General features: G+C 36.0%; 2 protein-coding genes across 8 annotated transcripts; one reads left to right on the top strand and one right to left on the bottom strand.

Annotated features, from left to right (window-relative positions):
* Window positions 1-5,774: 5,774 nt before the first annotated feature.
* LOC131941432 (uncharacterized) lies at window positions 5,775-11,058 on the top strand. Of its 6 annotated transcripts, none has more exons than XM_059300729.1 (6): window positions 5,775-5,831; window positions 6,812-6,871; window positions 7,265-8,411; window positions 9,041-9,267; window positions 9,991-10,125; window positions 10,427-11,058. In XM_059300729.1, the coding sequence occupies exons 2-6, from the start codon at window positions 6,857-6,859 to the stop codon at window positions 10,568-10,570; spliced, it is 1,668 nt and encodes a 555-aa protein (XP_059156712.1). In that variant the 5' UTR covers window positions 5,775-5,831; window positions 6,812-6,856; the 3' UTR covers window positions 10,571-11,058. The 6 variants fall into 6 exon arrangements, with proteins under 6 accessions (XP_059156712.1, XP_059156670.1, XP_059156679.1 ...); XM_059300687.1 differs by having other exon boundaries at window positions 9,038-9,267; XM_059300696.1 differs by having other exon boundaries at window positions 5,787-5,843; window positions 9,038-9,267.
* A 129-nt stretch (window positions 11,059-11,187) lies between these two features.
* LOC131941418 (nucleoside diphosphate kinase 6) lies at window positions 11,188-15,045 on the bottom strand. Of its 2 annotated transcripts, none has more exons than XM_059300667.1 (6): window positions 14,919-15,045; window positions 13,214-13,316; window positions 12,670-12,709; window positions 12,332-12,415; window positions 11,919-11,995; window positions 11,188-11,744 (listed from the first exon to the last, which is right to left on the bottom strand). In XM_059300667.1, exons 1-6 carry the CDS (start codon window positions 14,994-14,996, stop codon window positions 11,566-11,568), a joined length of 561 nt encoding a protein of 186 aa, XP_059156650.1. In that variant the 5' UTR covers window positions 14,997-15,045; the 3' UTR covers window positions 11,188-11,565. The 2 variants fall into 2 exon arrangements, with proteins under 2 accessions (XP_059156650.1, XP_059156656.1); XM_059300673.1 differs by having other exon boundaries at window positions 13,214-13,266; window positions 14,919-15,013.
* Between the last annotated feature and the right edge of the window lie 13 nt (window positions 15,046-15,058).

The raw sequence follows: 15,058 nt of genomic DNA, 5'->3' as shown, positions 1-15,058 counted from the left end.
TGTGTGTGTGTGTATATACATATACATAAATGTGTGTGTGTGTGTGCTTGTGTGAGTGTTTATGAATATCAATATGTAAACAATTTTTGCCCTGCTTGACTGAGCTGCTCATCTACATATTTGCCATATTTTATTATATTATTTTTTGTGCAAATCGATGGAACCCGATCAATACTTTTAAATCTCTAGGAAAAGAAAGTTTAAAAAAAAAATGTCAATGCAAAAATGAACATTTAATAAATGTAATTAATTTTTTTTTTAAATCTGGATTTTGACCAGGTATTAATCTTGTTTATTAGAAACAGCAGTTTCTTTCTAAAATATTAATAGAGCTTAGTTACGATTACTAGTCTAAATAACACCCCCGTTTATATACAGTCGCGTAAAAAATGTCACGTGATTTTTATAGACATGCCAAAATGTCTACGCCTTGACGAAACAATCCAGTAAAAATGTTTCGTGTTTAATTTAAGTTAAACTTTTTACTTTAGTGATGTCAGATAGTTTCAGCTTTTCATGGACTAACTTTTATTTTGCTCTAATCCAGTAAAACAGTGTATTTTTCAATGAAACGTTTGCCTATTGGTACAACTCTGTGATAATTAATCTGATATGTTACATGTTTTCTTCCGTAATATATGAAGTGTTAATTAGCAAGCACAATGTTTAGCTTAAAAATATTTTAATAAGTAAACTGAAGAGATGAAAACAGCTAATAAAAACATTACTTAACATTGTCATGTGTTTTTTGTCGATTTTTAATGAAAAAAAAAGACTGCTTGTGTGTAGAACAATAAAGTTGTTATATCCAGTGGCGTAGCGAGGTCGGGTGTCACCCGGTGCGGCACTTAATGGTGTAACCCCTTAGAGGCGTAGCGACCCTTCCCGGGGACAAACTTTCAAATTTTCGATTTGCACCCCCCTCAAGTTTTCGATTTGCACACCCCCCCCCTCAAGTTTTTCTCTATATATTTTGCTATTTTTTGCCTTGGTGTCACCCCCTAAATGGTGTCACCCGGTGCGGTCCGCCCCCCCCTCGCTACGCCTCTGATTATATCAGAGCTATGTAAAACTAAAGCAGAACAAATGTCAAGAATTTAACCAGAAAAGTTAGAAAGAATTAACAACCGGCTAACTTGATGAAACAGACATCAGGGTGTGTGCTAGAAGATGCGAACAACAGCTGGACATCGGCTGCATGGTTCTGCAAGTGTGACCAGAGTTTCTTTCTAGCAATCCTTCGGCAGTTGGGGGGGGGGAGGGGGAGAAAGGGAAAATTATATTTATAAAAAAAGATCCTCCCACCTCGAAAGTTTCAAGTGGGACCCCCTCCCCCTTGACGGTGAGAAACTGATCGCGACGTGTATTTTGTGATGTTTAAACTACCTACTCCTCCCACCAGTGGCGGATTTAGGGGGGGGGGGCGGTGCTGAAAGGGCTGCAGCCAGGGGCCCCCGATTTTTAGGGGCCCACAAATTTACCACCTAATTGTTGGCTTTTACTATAAAAACTAAAATTTTAATGTTTGCATCACAAGCTTCATTTTCTTTTAAAATTTCTAACACTTGCACACACGTACGTATAAATACCGCCTGTCATCACCTCCTACCCAGACATTGTTTATATAAAGCCGACGCTCCCCAAAAAATAACTTAGTCTGGACCAGCGATCGCTTATGACAATAAAATGATTGGTTTTTAGCGTTAAAAAAAACACAGACAGCAGCCGAAATGTGATAAGTGATTTACCCATCTTTTAAAAACAGCCAGCAATTAAAAGTTTTTTCGTCATATCGCATCAGCTCGCGTCACGCAGTGGTAACAAACATATATAAAATAAGACTGTATAGGGTTTACATTGTGAATTAGTTCTCACTCTCAAGCATTCAGACAATCAGATTTATAGGCTAACTCTAGCAATCAGTGGAAACATTCCTGACCATTCTTTAAATTGTGTTAAAATGACAAGCCATTTTATTTACCAAACAAAGAGACAAAAATGAGTTGTTTCCCATGAAAAAAAAAACACTTCAAAACGCCCGTCATCAGCTGTTGTCGCTTTCTGCTCACAAAATGTTTGCCTAAAGCGATACTCCCTAGCATAGTTTACATTTTTACTTTCTCGTATATACGAAGTATAGTGAAAGTCTTGTAATCGTGCACAAAAAAAAAAAAACGAGATTTTTTACAAATCTCGACGTTTTACACCTCACTGATACGGAAAAACATAATTTTGCAATCTTGTCCGTATGTCTGTGTGTCTGTCTGTCTGTGTGTCTGTCTGTCTGTCCGTGTGTAAACACGATAACTTGAGTACCGTTACTGCTAGGTTGATGACATTTCATATATAAGTATTTTATCAAAATCGTAGATCCGTATCAACTTTTGAGCGATTTCCGATAACCGGAAGTGGTACTTTTCCTACTTTGAATTTTTCAAAAGCCTATAACTTGAGTACTATTTCAGATAGATAAACGAAATTTCACATGTAAGTAAAAGATCTAATTCTCTACCTTCTGTTAAATTTTGAGTAATTTCCGTTGACCGGAAGTAGTAATTTACGCTACTTCCGATTTCTCAAAAAACTAATGTAAATTTTAAAAGTACTAATAATATTGCGCACTATTATGCGCTTTTTTATTTGGCGTTCACTTGGTGTGCAATTAATTTGTCTACGAGATTTTATTCTATTTTTAAAACTTTAAGTATTTAAAATGGATTAAACATCATGTCTAAAGCCCGAGTTCCCATCCCCTGTTATTTTATATATGAATATTCGAGAAAGTTTAGGGGAGATCACTCCCGGTTTATTTTTTTCTGGCACACAATTTGGTTATTCAACTAATTTCAGGAAATAAAACACTAAATCTTAATAAAACAGATTACAAAAATATGTTTGACTTCAACATGTGATTGTATGAGTGATCCGTCTAATGACTTACAAATGGCGCTTTAATGCAAACGTTTGTAAAAGGCAGGAAGTAACCTGTTTCGAATGTTAGTTATTTGAAGTGAAAGGTAGGTTGTTTGCCGAATAAATAAGAATTAAAACAGAAACTAGACGGCAGATGGGAGCTACAAAGGATATGGCAAGGTTTATCTAAAGAGTACAGAAATGTAAGCAGTGTTTCTTCCAGACTTTTTTCTCTGGGGGAGGGGGGGGGGGCATTTGAAATTTTCGGTGGGGGGGGGGGGGCGGTAGACTTTCTTCGGGGGGGGGGGGGCGGACACTGCTAAAAGTATATATTTTCTATATAAATTTTATTTCGTACGGGGGGCGGTAGACTTTCTTCGGGAGGGGGGGGGGGGGCGGCCGAAGAGATGCCTGGAAGAAACTCTGAATGTAAGGCCATCGCTCATTAGCAGTGGCGGATTATGGAGTTGAACAGGAGACACCCAAATTCGGGGGCTCTAAAAAATTTCTTATCAACAACAGTAAAAATAGTTTTCCTATGGATTTTCTTATTAGCTTTTTTCTTCTAAATTCACAAATACGAAAGAATGAGATACTTCTGTCCGTTAATCGGACATCAACGACCACGCTCTACAGTTTAAATTTTAGCTGTCGTCGCTTCATGTCAAATAATGTTTATTTAACGTGAGCTCTTCCTAAAATAATAATGTGTTTCTGATTGATCTTGCTAAGTCTATAAAATACGACCAGTAAGTAGGCCTATATTACATCAGGATAGGCTTACTTTATCAGATCTGCAAATGTATAGGCCTATTGGTCTAGTAGGCTGATCACATATATTAAAATAATATAAAGTGATATAGGCCCTATCTATTATTATAGTGAGTCTTCCATTGGATCTAGAAAAGCAGCACTTGGGGCCCTATAACTCTAACATGTTTACAACAGTACACCTATTTTAAAATTTTGCTATCTGAATCAAATTTTCGTAGTTACGATTTTTAAAAGATAAGTTATAATCAAGCACGATTTTAAAAGTACTGTAGTTGTAACATCAGAGTTATAACACATTTATCCTGGATTTAAACTTCTCAACTAATAGAAGTTGTAATTGAATATTGTTCTTCTGTTCGTTTTGCCATTTATTGATTTAAGTCTAAAATTAATATTTTCATTAAAAACAATTTTAAACACACTCTTCATACCTAAACATGTTAGGCCTAGACAAAAGAATTGCTAGACTAATTAAGCTTTTGTTAGTCAACGCGAAATGGCGCTAGAATCTAGATTCTAGTATTTAAATAATTAAACATCATGTAAATATTCATAATTGTTCCACGTAGGGTGGTTTGAGATATTCATTATTTTCTTTTATATTCTGAAGAAGAGCTTTGCTAAAAGTTGGTTTTCGTCTCTTTTAATTGCTTATGCCAAATATTTGCATGTTTTCAAATCCTGATTAATTTAGATTTGTTTATTTTTCGCATGTTTATGCGTATATCCAAGCTTCAGTGGCTTAGATAATACTGAGAGAGCCATCTAATACAAAGGCTAACGTGTATACATTTTTTTGCTGAATCCCCATCTGTTGACTTATTTTTGTCCTATCTTGGAATACTAGCAGCGTATTTTCGCTAGATCTAGCAGCATTTGTTTACTTATTGTTTTTCGTTTCTTTTCACACACACACACACACATACACACACCTTAATCCGCCCCTGCCTCCCACTACAGAAAGCAAAGATTGTGGCTTGTGAAATCAACACTTGGGTAAACTGAATGAGCCTAATTTATTTCATCTGTGAGATCACTAGTGAAGAGTTGATTTATATTATTCGAAATAAGGATAACATCCAAACCGTTATATTAATTTCCTCTTCTCTCTCTCTCTCTCCCCCCCCCCCCTTCCCGTGTTTTAAAATTTTAATTTACGTGAGTATTTCTAACACACACGTAAAACCTATTCAGCTATAGTCAAAACATTTGATAAAAAGCAGTGAACAAACGCAACGCAACACATGGCTGTACATTCATGTTCACATGTGGAGCGGTATTTTCCACAGGTAAAGGTGTGTCTGTTGAGAACATTACCTAAGGTGAATCGTGTTTTATTTTTAATCTATGAGTAACGTTGCTAATCTAAAAATAGAACTGATGTCATTTCCGTGATTCACTTGTGCTTGGGGCCCAAGACTCTGCACTATGTCAGATCTCTAACTTTGGCTGATGTTGGCTATGTAGGCTAAACACAGAAATAGACACCTGTCATATTCAATGCATCATACAAACACACCGAAAAAAACAAAACAAATACAGCTAAAAATGACAGCTTATTTATGCTACAGATGGGAGCTTATTTATTCTTCTGCAAGATGTGCGACTCTAACCTTGTCCGTAGACTTTTATCCTGACCTTCAACCATAACCCAACAGTGCAGGTAAAGTAGTTGATTCGATGTTTATCCTGCTGCTTTTATTCTTCAAGAACCAATGGCGCTTCTAGTGGAGGTCTTCAAGTTACCCAGAGTTTTTTTCAGTCATCTTTCTGGGGCTTCCGGAACACATCCTTTCTCGCTCCTTCGGAAAACAAGAAAAATAATTTCTGTACAAAATATATTATACTTTAACCAGTGCCCCCCCCCCCCCCCCCCCCGCCATTCTGGAGAAAAAAATTTGAAATAAAGCCTGAAGTTAGCATTGCTAAATTCAAAGAAGAGACCAAAGCAAATCAATATGTGTGCAGCTTGATTTAGGTATTGCCTATCCATCATTTTTGTTCTAGATCTAGATCTATATCTAGATCTATATCTAGATATTGTAAGAAATAAATTATTTATTTTGTCATCAAATCGACACTTTTTAATTACACACAACACATTTTGTGACATCACACTTCCGGTTCCGTTTCTGCAATGGAAAGTATATTAATAAGTACTCATACAAATGATTTAATATACAATGATGTACACAAAACCTAACTCACCCCTCAATGCCACATATTGTTTTAAGTTTAAAAACTAATTATTTAGCCCAGTTGTATATTTAACGGTAATATAAACAAACATTTTCTGGGAAAAAAATGGAACCTTTAATGTAGGCTAGGCCTACAATTTTTAGTTTAGATCTTGATCTAGATCTAGATTCTAGATCTAAATTGACTAAATCTATATAAAACAGAATTAGAGAGAAATATTTGGCCTAAGTATTAAAATCCAATGCTTTGAACTAACAGCTATACTAGGAATAAGAATTTCCAGTCGCACGATCTTGGAATCGATTTCGATTCAAGTCTGTAGAACGTCCGTGCATTTGCTCCGCTCTAATGGGTACCTGAGTCCTGTAAAATGTCTGAAAGAAACCCTGGCCGGGCGGGGGAAGGGTGAGGAAATAAAAGTTAAAGATTATTTTGCATCCAACTAACCAAACTATTACAGGTGTTTCTTTTAGGCATTATAAACTTTCGGGGGGGGGGGGGGAGGGGGATAGATTAAGGATTAAACAGATTAAAGGATATATTTTCTATGTATTTTCTCTCCCTCGAAGAGATGCCTAAAAGAATTCCTTTATATGTCAAGACTATCAATGTTTGAGTGTTGGAATTATAGCTATGTGGAGTAAGCGTGGTATAGAAGGGTGTACACGTTATCCGGCCTGTGTCAATGAGACTTTGAAACGGACAGAGAGAAGTTGTGAAGACTCTATACAAAGATGGAATAAAACTGTATCTTCCCGCTCTCTATACAACTTTGATTAATAAAGACCTCCCCTTCCCTACCCAGAGACACACACACATGCGCACACACAAGGGTCTCCCTCCAGGCAACATATTCAGCTTATGACAAAGTTCGTGTATATGTGTAAGGAAAGTCTGAGTATACTGACCTCTCTCTGATTTGCAGGAAACTGGGATGAGTAGCGTCTTGGTCATCGTCTGAACCAAAGTTATGGACCGTAAACAGGTGGGTAGATACACCTGACTCCAGCCACAATATATCATGGTGTCTAGGGGAGTCATTAAATATTGGGAGTTTCCTGGGTCATTTTAGTGTTAGGACTTTATGTTGGTTATTATCTAACCGTTTTTGGGGTCACTAGAATATTAAGGTTTTGGGTTTGATAGAATCTCTGAATCTTGAGGGGGTCATTAAATATAGGTAATTTCTACTATTAAAAATTTTCAGGGATTTATGGCTAAAATGTTAATTAAACCTGATATTTTAAAATTGTTTTAGATAAGATAATAAATAGTTATATCATAGTTTGAGGTTTTCTAATTATTATACTTTCTTGTTGTTTTTTTTAAAAATAAATACAAAACAACTATTGTAATGATTGCGATTTAAAAAACACAGAAAGAAGCCCAAAATAGCCCAACGGAAGGCAATCTTTTGCTAACGGGAGTTCATAAGAACCGGAAGTTGACACCGGAAGAAGATTCAAACGATGAAGGGTCTGCGCAATGTCTGCTCAGCCCAGCCAGCTCTTCCTCTCCGCGTGATGCCAAAAGAAAGGACCGCGCTGTTTCGTCGTCTTACATCCCCAGACGATCGTTTTACAATGCGAGCCGGACCCGGTCGCTGACCCCGTATCAAAGGGACGACGATGAAGACGATGTGTCCAGCGATGGCCGGAGCAAACCAAACACGGAGGAGATGAATCTAGACGACAGTTCTTTCATCGAATTTTCTGATCTGCAGTTGAAACTTCGATCTCCCGTGCTAAGTCCTCGGCCGGACGCGTTTCATGCTAGCAATGTAAACAGCCCGTCTTTTTCTGGTTCCAGCAAGGAGGTCAAAAGGTCACTTTTCCCGTCGCCGTTTGCTACAGATTTTAGCGCGGGAGTTGATTATCAACCGCTTGGTTTCTCGGACCAAACCGGTCAACATAATTCACCGGTCAAGCTTCAAGATCAAAGCTCGCCCCAGCAGAAAGAGTCCAACCCATTCCGCCAGCCACTAGACGTCGCTAGCATTGGCGTCGAGTTTGTTGGTTCTGACCTTACAGGGATCAACGAGGCAACTCCTAGGGTTGTAGTTACCAACCAGTTTGCTTCTGACGTAGCATCCAGCAACCCGTTTCCTTCAGGGGTAGCAGCTACCAATCCCCGTGTTTTCGATCTAGCAGGTAGCAGCCAATTTTTCCCTGAGGTAGCAGGCGCCAACCCGTTTACCTGTGAACTAGCAGGCACAAACGAGTTTCACCAGGGGACACTACCCTCCGATCAGTTCGAGCTATTCACGTTCTCGCCGCCATCGTACGCCGCAATAGAAGCAGGCGGAAGTTGTAAGCTGAACGACTTCACCGCAGGAGACGAGGCATGCGCAGATGGTGTTCTCAAGCAGACGCCACCGCCCAGGATCGTCCTGCTACCGCCCGCAGCCCCTGCCCAGATTACATTGAAGAACGGCCCCAATGTGAACAGACCACCGCTGCCTGCGTGCTTCAGTACAGCCAAAGGTTTCCGTTGGACCACTGACCAGGTGACCTCACCACTTGTCGGTAAGCGCCAAAACACAGCATAGAGAAAACCCGAGCTAGCCATTGGGCCAATGTGAACAAGACTGGGCGTCATTTATACGGGGGGGGGGGGGGGGGCACACTGCAACTTACATTAAACAAACACATTTGTAAATATTATTCCAGCTCATTTAAAAAAAATAATTATGAAACTAAAACTACAGGCAGACAAACTAAGTGCAGGGAAGGTGTGGGGAGAAAATATTTTGCTGTTGGACTCAATGTCTTTACTAGTTAAAAAAAATAAAGCAACATCTTACGTTATTTTCGTTAAGAATACATAGGTCTATAATGTATCATACTGTTGACACTACATGATTAGATAACTTTTAAGCATTTTAATCTGAATTTAATTATAGAAAGTGTAACATACACAGGAGCATCTCCTTTCATTGAAAATAAATTCGCTTCGATTGCATCTTTTTTAAAGTTTCATTTCAATGGTCAATACAAGTTCGACATCTTCGGAATTTAAAAATAAAAACAATGCATTTACCTTTGAATGTACATATGTACTAAATATAACTTATGAGCAGACTTTGATAACTAATTTATGTTAAAAAAAAACCCACAATAATAGCATGGTAATGTTTTTTTCCCCCGGAAAGCAGAGCATCAGGTCCCTCCCCCGCCGTACTCCGAGTGTCTGGAGAAAACTTCCCCGCCGACTGGGGCCCCGACCCAGATCAGCTTCATCACGCTGGGCGCTGCCTATGGCGACGAAGACCAGTACGACGTCTACAAAACGGCCCGGAAGCCGACCGTCAGCGAACCTGTAGCCGTCGATTTCACCAATTATTCAAACTTTTTCCGTCCTACTAATTTCAGTAGAATTCAGGTACACTAATAATATTATTTTGAAAGAAACTCTTTTAAAAAAAAAGCTATGTCATGTATTGTCATGCCATTTTTATGTAATGAATCATTATTTTGATTGAAACAACCAGAAACACAATGACAAAATTGTTGACCCAACTAAATAGTCAGGTACCCATTAGAGCTGGGTGGATTCAGGGCGTTCTACTTAAACGAAACCACATTTAAACGCGAGGCTTTTTAGTTAGCAATCGTATGGTCTACTATCCATACGATTGTATACATCTTTGACTCTTTTCTGTGCTAAAATGTCCAATACTTAGAATGTTGGATGGAAAGTTGGCTTAGGCTTATAGCCCATATTCCTTTTCTCATGCAGATGTAAAACAATGTATTTGAACAATCACACAATTTTATAATAAACTGTTTTTGTGGAATATGTAGGGAGTTCCTAGAAATGTTATTGGCATAGATATCATAATGGGGTGTCTATAGACAAGTTAGGGGATAATATATAGTTAAGAATTACAGCAGCATGAGCACACTGCTGCAAATAGCTGTATTAAGTAAATACAACTTAAGATACCTTCATTTTTGGGAGCCATGAGGGGTGTTGACCCCAGCTAACACCTCTCTCCATGCGTACGCCACTTGCCACCAACCCCCCCCCCCCCCAAATACTTGGTGTTGGGTCTCTGTTAGTGTCATCATTATCAGGCTTCTCACTTTGGTGTCTGTCTTCCAGGACACAGACACAAGTCAAAGTGTCCAGAACCCCAGGAGGAATTTACCTGAGAACTCGGACCATCAAGGCCTCGCCTTCATCTCCTGTCTCTTCTGTTGGCCTGTGGGACTTGTGGCCATTTACTACTCAAACATGGTATGGCAAACCAACTTCATCACATTTCATTAATTCATGTCAGTAAGTAATTACCTACATACAAGAAAGTCTATACTACAGCTAGGACTCATTGACTATTTGTCAAAATCTTATGTTGTATTCACCATAATGAAATCAACATAAATGGAGTTTTGACACTTATTAGCAACAGAAAATGATCCAATGCGCCAAGTTGTTAAACTCAGTGTGACATGTTTTTTTAGTCAGTTAGTTTTTGGGAGCTAACCCATATTCCCCAAGTTTATAAAAGTACAAGTAATCTAAAAATATTTTTCTGCAGTGCCGTATCCTGAACACTGAAGGTCAGTATGAACAGGCCAATGTGTACTCCAGACTGGCACTGATAGCTTCAATGACCGCGCTCGGATCAGGCATTATTGCTTACATGTTTATGTTCATTTATGAAAAGAATGTTTACTTTTAACCAGAGAAACTGCCTGATCAATTTTATAAAATGTTTAGTTTAAACTTATAAATCAGAGAAAGTGCCTGATCAATTCTATAAAATGTTTAGTTTAAACTTATAAATCAGAGAAACTGCCTGATCAATTCTATAAAATGTTTAAACTTATAAATCAGATAAACTGCCTGATCAATTCTATAAAATGTTTAAAATTGTAGCTTTTAAAAAATAGAAAAATTCCTTATCAATTCTAGGTCTATATTTTTTTAGTTTAAATTTTTAAATCAGTGAAACTGCCTGATTAATTTTATAAAATGTTTAAAAACCTCATAAGGAAAAAAAAATCAATTTTTTTTAATCACAAACTATTTTTCCACATATGCTAAAACCAATCAAAAGATTACATTCACAATTCCAATGTTAAATTATTTACAATAATTTTGTTTTCTTTGATTTTTTTCTTTAATTTTGCTGCCAATAAATCAATTAGTGCTTAAGAATGTATTGCTTGATTTCTTGGTTATATAACATTTTGATAATGTAAGTGTAAGTATTTCTTACATTGTAAATCAAGTCAGATGGAAAAAAATATTTATAAATAATGAATTAAAAAAAAAGATTTAATAATAGAAGGTTTTTAAAAATAATATATCATTATGCTGTTATTGAAGATACAACTTTAAGTTTAGCTATTACGTATAAATAATGTAAGGTGAGATGCTACTGCTGACTATTACTGAAATAATTTAAAGACATTAATAATTTAGTCTTTGTTCTAGTCCTCTGTCACAATTAATTTGTCAAAATAATGACGTTTAAATACAACTCCCATCATTCTCGAAACAATACAGAATTCTGAATTTGGGTATGATATCTTTAAACTAGTTTTCTGTGGTGTATCCAAATTTCTTGGGCACAAAAGAGAAAAGATGATCTTTTAAATAAATTAAGTGATAGCAGCATACAAAAAACAAATAAGTAAGTTATAGAACAGAAATATATTCTCTCAGTATTTATTATGTAATCACATCGTCCTGCTGCGTCCTAAAGTCTGGTATAGATATATGCTGACACACAGAGGCATCAAACTCTACCAGGTCTTTGTAAAAGTAATCATGCTGTTGTTCAAACCACTGGTCAATGTTAAACTCAGGGAAGAAAAAATTTATTTCTCGCCTCGCTGTTTCATTGGAATCTGAAACAGTAAACAGTAACAAAATTATTTCTTCCATTAATTAAATAAAAACTTTCAACGAAATAATGGAAGTAGTTTGTAAGGGATAATTTTCAGAATACAATGTAAAAAAATATTCATTAACGAAATAATGGAAGTAGTTTGTAAGGGATAATTTTCAGAATATAATTTTACCAGAGCCGTGGGTGCAGTTTCTTGTGTCTGTAAGTCCATAAAGGCCTCGGATGCTTTGGGGATCTTCAAACACAGTCCTGTAAAGTTTAACAATAATCAATTCTACTATTAAGAAAAAAGAATTTCAGTTTATTTTATTTTTAATTTAGTTGATGGGATGAGATAATGACTAAAGATTCTAAATATTCTTTCAACATGCTCTCGCAATCTAAAAAATAATAAGCTATTAATGTATGTGTGAAGGAAAATAATCAAAGTAATTAAAGTAAATTTAGCTTGTTTTAAAAATAATTTTAGATATGGCATAAAGATCCCAGGCTCATCATACTATGTGGATATTTTATGTTTGAAAAAAAAAAAAAAGAAAATGCCATATCGCAATGTGAAAGTAAGTTCATAGAAAATATTTTTACTTGAGAACTTTAGTGGGTCCCATCAGCTTCCTCCATCTGGCAATGGCATCATCACCACATAGTACATGACTCCAGATAGGTCCACTAAAGAAAATTAATTTAAAATTAGTTTAGTTTAAAAAATTGTAGACTTACTTCTTATGTACAATAAAATGGTAATTATCAATAAAAATTTTATATTTGATTAATTATACAACAAAAATACCCAAATACCGAAAAGGGTAACACAACTTTATTATATTGAAGAGTACCTTTTAATGAAGTATTTAATCAAGATTTTGTAAACTTTTTTTGTAGAATTCCATATTTTATACTTGCAATGATTTTAAAAATTTTACCTGCTCATAAAGGACACTAATCTGTTTTGGAAAAATTTTCCTGTGGGAAGACATAAAATTAAATGTTCTTAATATATGGTGCACAAAAGCAAAGGAAACTGAATAAATAAGCTCATACATTAGAGCATTATTTTAAAAATAATAATTAAAAAAAAAGTAAAATGCAAGAATGCATAACATAACAAAGCTGCTATAGATGGAAAAAACTAGAATTCAATGGTGTCTGAACACTGCCTTGTATGTATGGTGGTAGTGGTACACTGATTTGTATTTTTTATGTTTGCAATACATTATTTTGACCATTTGTGTAATGTGAATTTGCTACTATTTAAAGAAAAAATTATAGATTATAACCAAGAAGCTGTCTCTAAACAACTGTTTATGCTACATCGGTTTAGTATAATTATAGGCCCACATTTTTTTTCTGGTAATGCTGAAAACTCAAAACTGAAATAATATTTCTTAATGAGAAAATAAATTAGTCTGATTTAATTTTTTTTTGTAAATAATAAGTAGAAATGAGTAATCAAAAGCCCAGCCTTGCCTCGATGTTCAGCATAGAACTCCTCTGCTTGTGCATGGGTCATCCGGAGATGTCTGGACAGAATAAAATAAAATCCATTCTCTAATATAAGCTGTCTTACATTCTGTAACAAATATAAACAAATTGTGATATTTGTCCAAAAAATAAGGATTCTTAAATATAGTAAGTTGCTCTTTTTCTTTCTCATCCTATATTAATAAATGAAACAATTTTTTCACTTCAATTACACTCCATCTGAAAATAAATACTATTCTTAGTAGTTATTATGATTATTTTAATTGCAGGGAATAATACAATTATAAAAAGAGATTAATAGTAACTAATGATCTTAATACCAGTCTACTTAGTACTAAGACTGAAAGTTTTATTATTTAGGCTACAAAATTAAAGGAAGGAATAACCATAATAATTTGTGGAAATAAGTCTATCAGGTACAGATTTTTTATATGGTGTTGCCTACTTCACAACTTCAGACTGTTCCTAAACTTCTTTTTTGTTCTTGTGTTGGATGGGATCCCCTCCAAAACAATTAAGTATACGTGTCAACTGGTTATGTGCCATAGAGGCCATTGACTCAGAATTCAGCCTGCTTTTCTTTTTGGATTTGCTTCCATAGCCTTTGTCCAACCAAGAACAAACTACAAGGCAGCAGTTGTTTGATTTTGGAGTTGTCTCTCCTAGGAGTGGCTGTCCCCAGCTAACGAGCCTCATCTGCCCGAGGGTTCAAACTAAAAAATTTTCGGTTTAGCAACCATGAGTTTTACCGACTCAACCACGCTGACCCTTTGTTCATAAACAAAGCAATGGTTTAGGGACTTCACTATTGAGGAATTAATGAGTGGCTTGTTACAGAGAATTCAATAAAAATGTCATCGGGTGTCTTTGCTGTGTATTTTGGTTTGGGAAGGTATAGTGGACAATGATAATGTTTGTTGTAGAGGGAGATGAAGGCTCTTTGTTTGTTGTAGAGGTAGATGAAGGCTCTTACAATGGGCAGTGTCTGAGATGTGACATACAAGATTGTCCAAAAGGATTCTATGATCCCAGATGAAATTCACAAATAAACACGCTTCTATTTCATGACATTTGAAAAATATCTGCTAGAAAAACATTATTCATAGAAAGTTAGACTGACATGTGTAGGCCTAGTCAAGTCAGTTATTAGTTTACTAAAAAGTCTAAGTACTTGTTAGTGTGTGTACTAATTTACTAGTATAGTGCAGGCAGTAATCACAGTGCTAGAAGACAGGGTGTGGACTTGTCTTCTTACTTTACTTAACAATACTTCAAGTTATTTAATTCCTCCAGATTGGAGATCATCCATCTGTCACACTTTGGGGGGGGGGGGGGGGGGGGGATTTTGTATGATAGGTGGAGGAATAAGTGGGGGGGGGGGGGGGTTGAAAGTGTGACACCACATTGTTGCATTTAAATTTTAATCTACACAAATAACTAATAACGTCCTGACAATGAATGAACAGAATTAAGTTTAGTTTAGTTTATGATGATATCATATGATCATACATTGATGACACCTTGCCCTAGCAGCCTAGCTTAAGGGCACTTAAGGCTTAAGCTAGGCTAGAACTTTTAATTTTTATGGATGACCACTTGTCTGAATAATAGTATAATAAAGATACATTGTACAGATCTAGATATATCTAAGCCCACAATATATCAGTCTCGCTTTCTTAACTATGATTACCGTTAATATGTGAGGATGAGAGACAACATCAGGTTTTAGCAAAGCTAAAGTCAATTGTAGAGGTTTTCTCACAATCATAATTGGTTTTATTGTTTTGTTTATTGGTATTGACTGTCAAGTTTTTAAGTTGCTTAATATTA

Source organism: Physella acuta, unplaced genomic scaffold (genome assembly GCF_028476545.2).
Source record: "Physella acuta isolate Inbredline_101_S28 unplaced genomic scaffold, ASM2847654v3 ptg000028l, whole genome shotgun sequence".
Classification (NCBI taxonomy): Eukaryota; Metazoa; Mollusca; class Gastropoda; family Physidae; genus Physella; species Physella acuta.
Note: the sequence above shows the minus strand (reverse complement) of the source record. Positions and strands in the feature narration are given on the sequence as shown.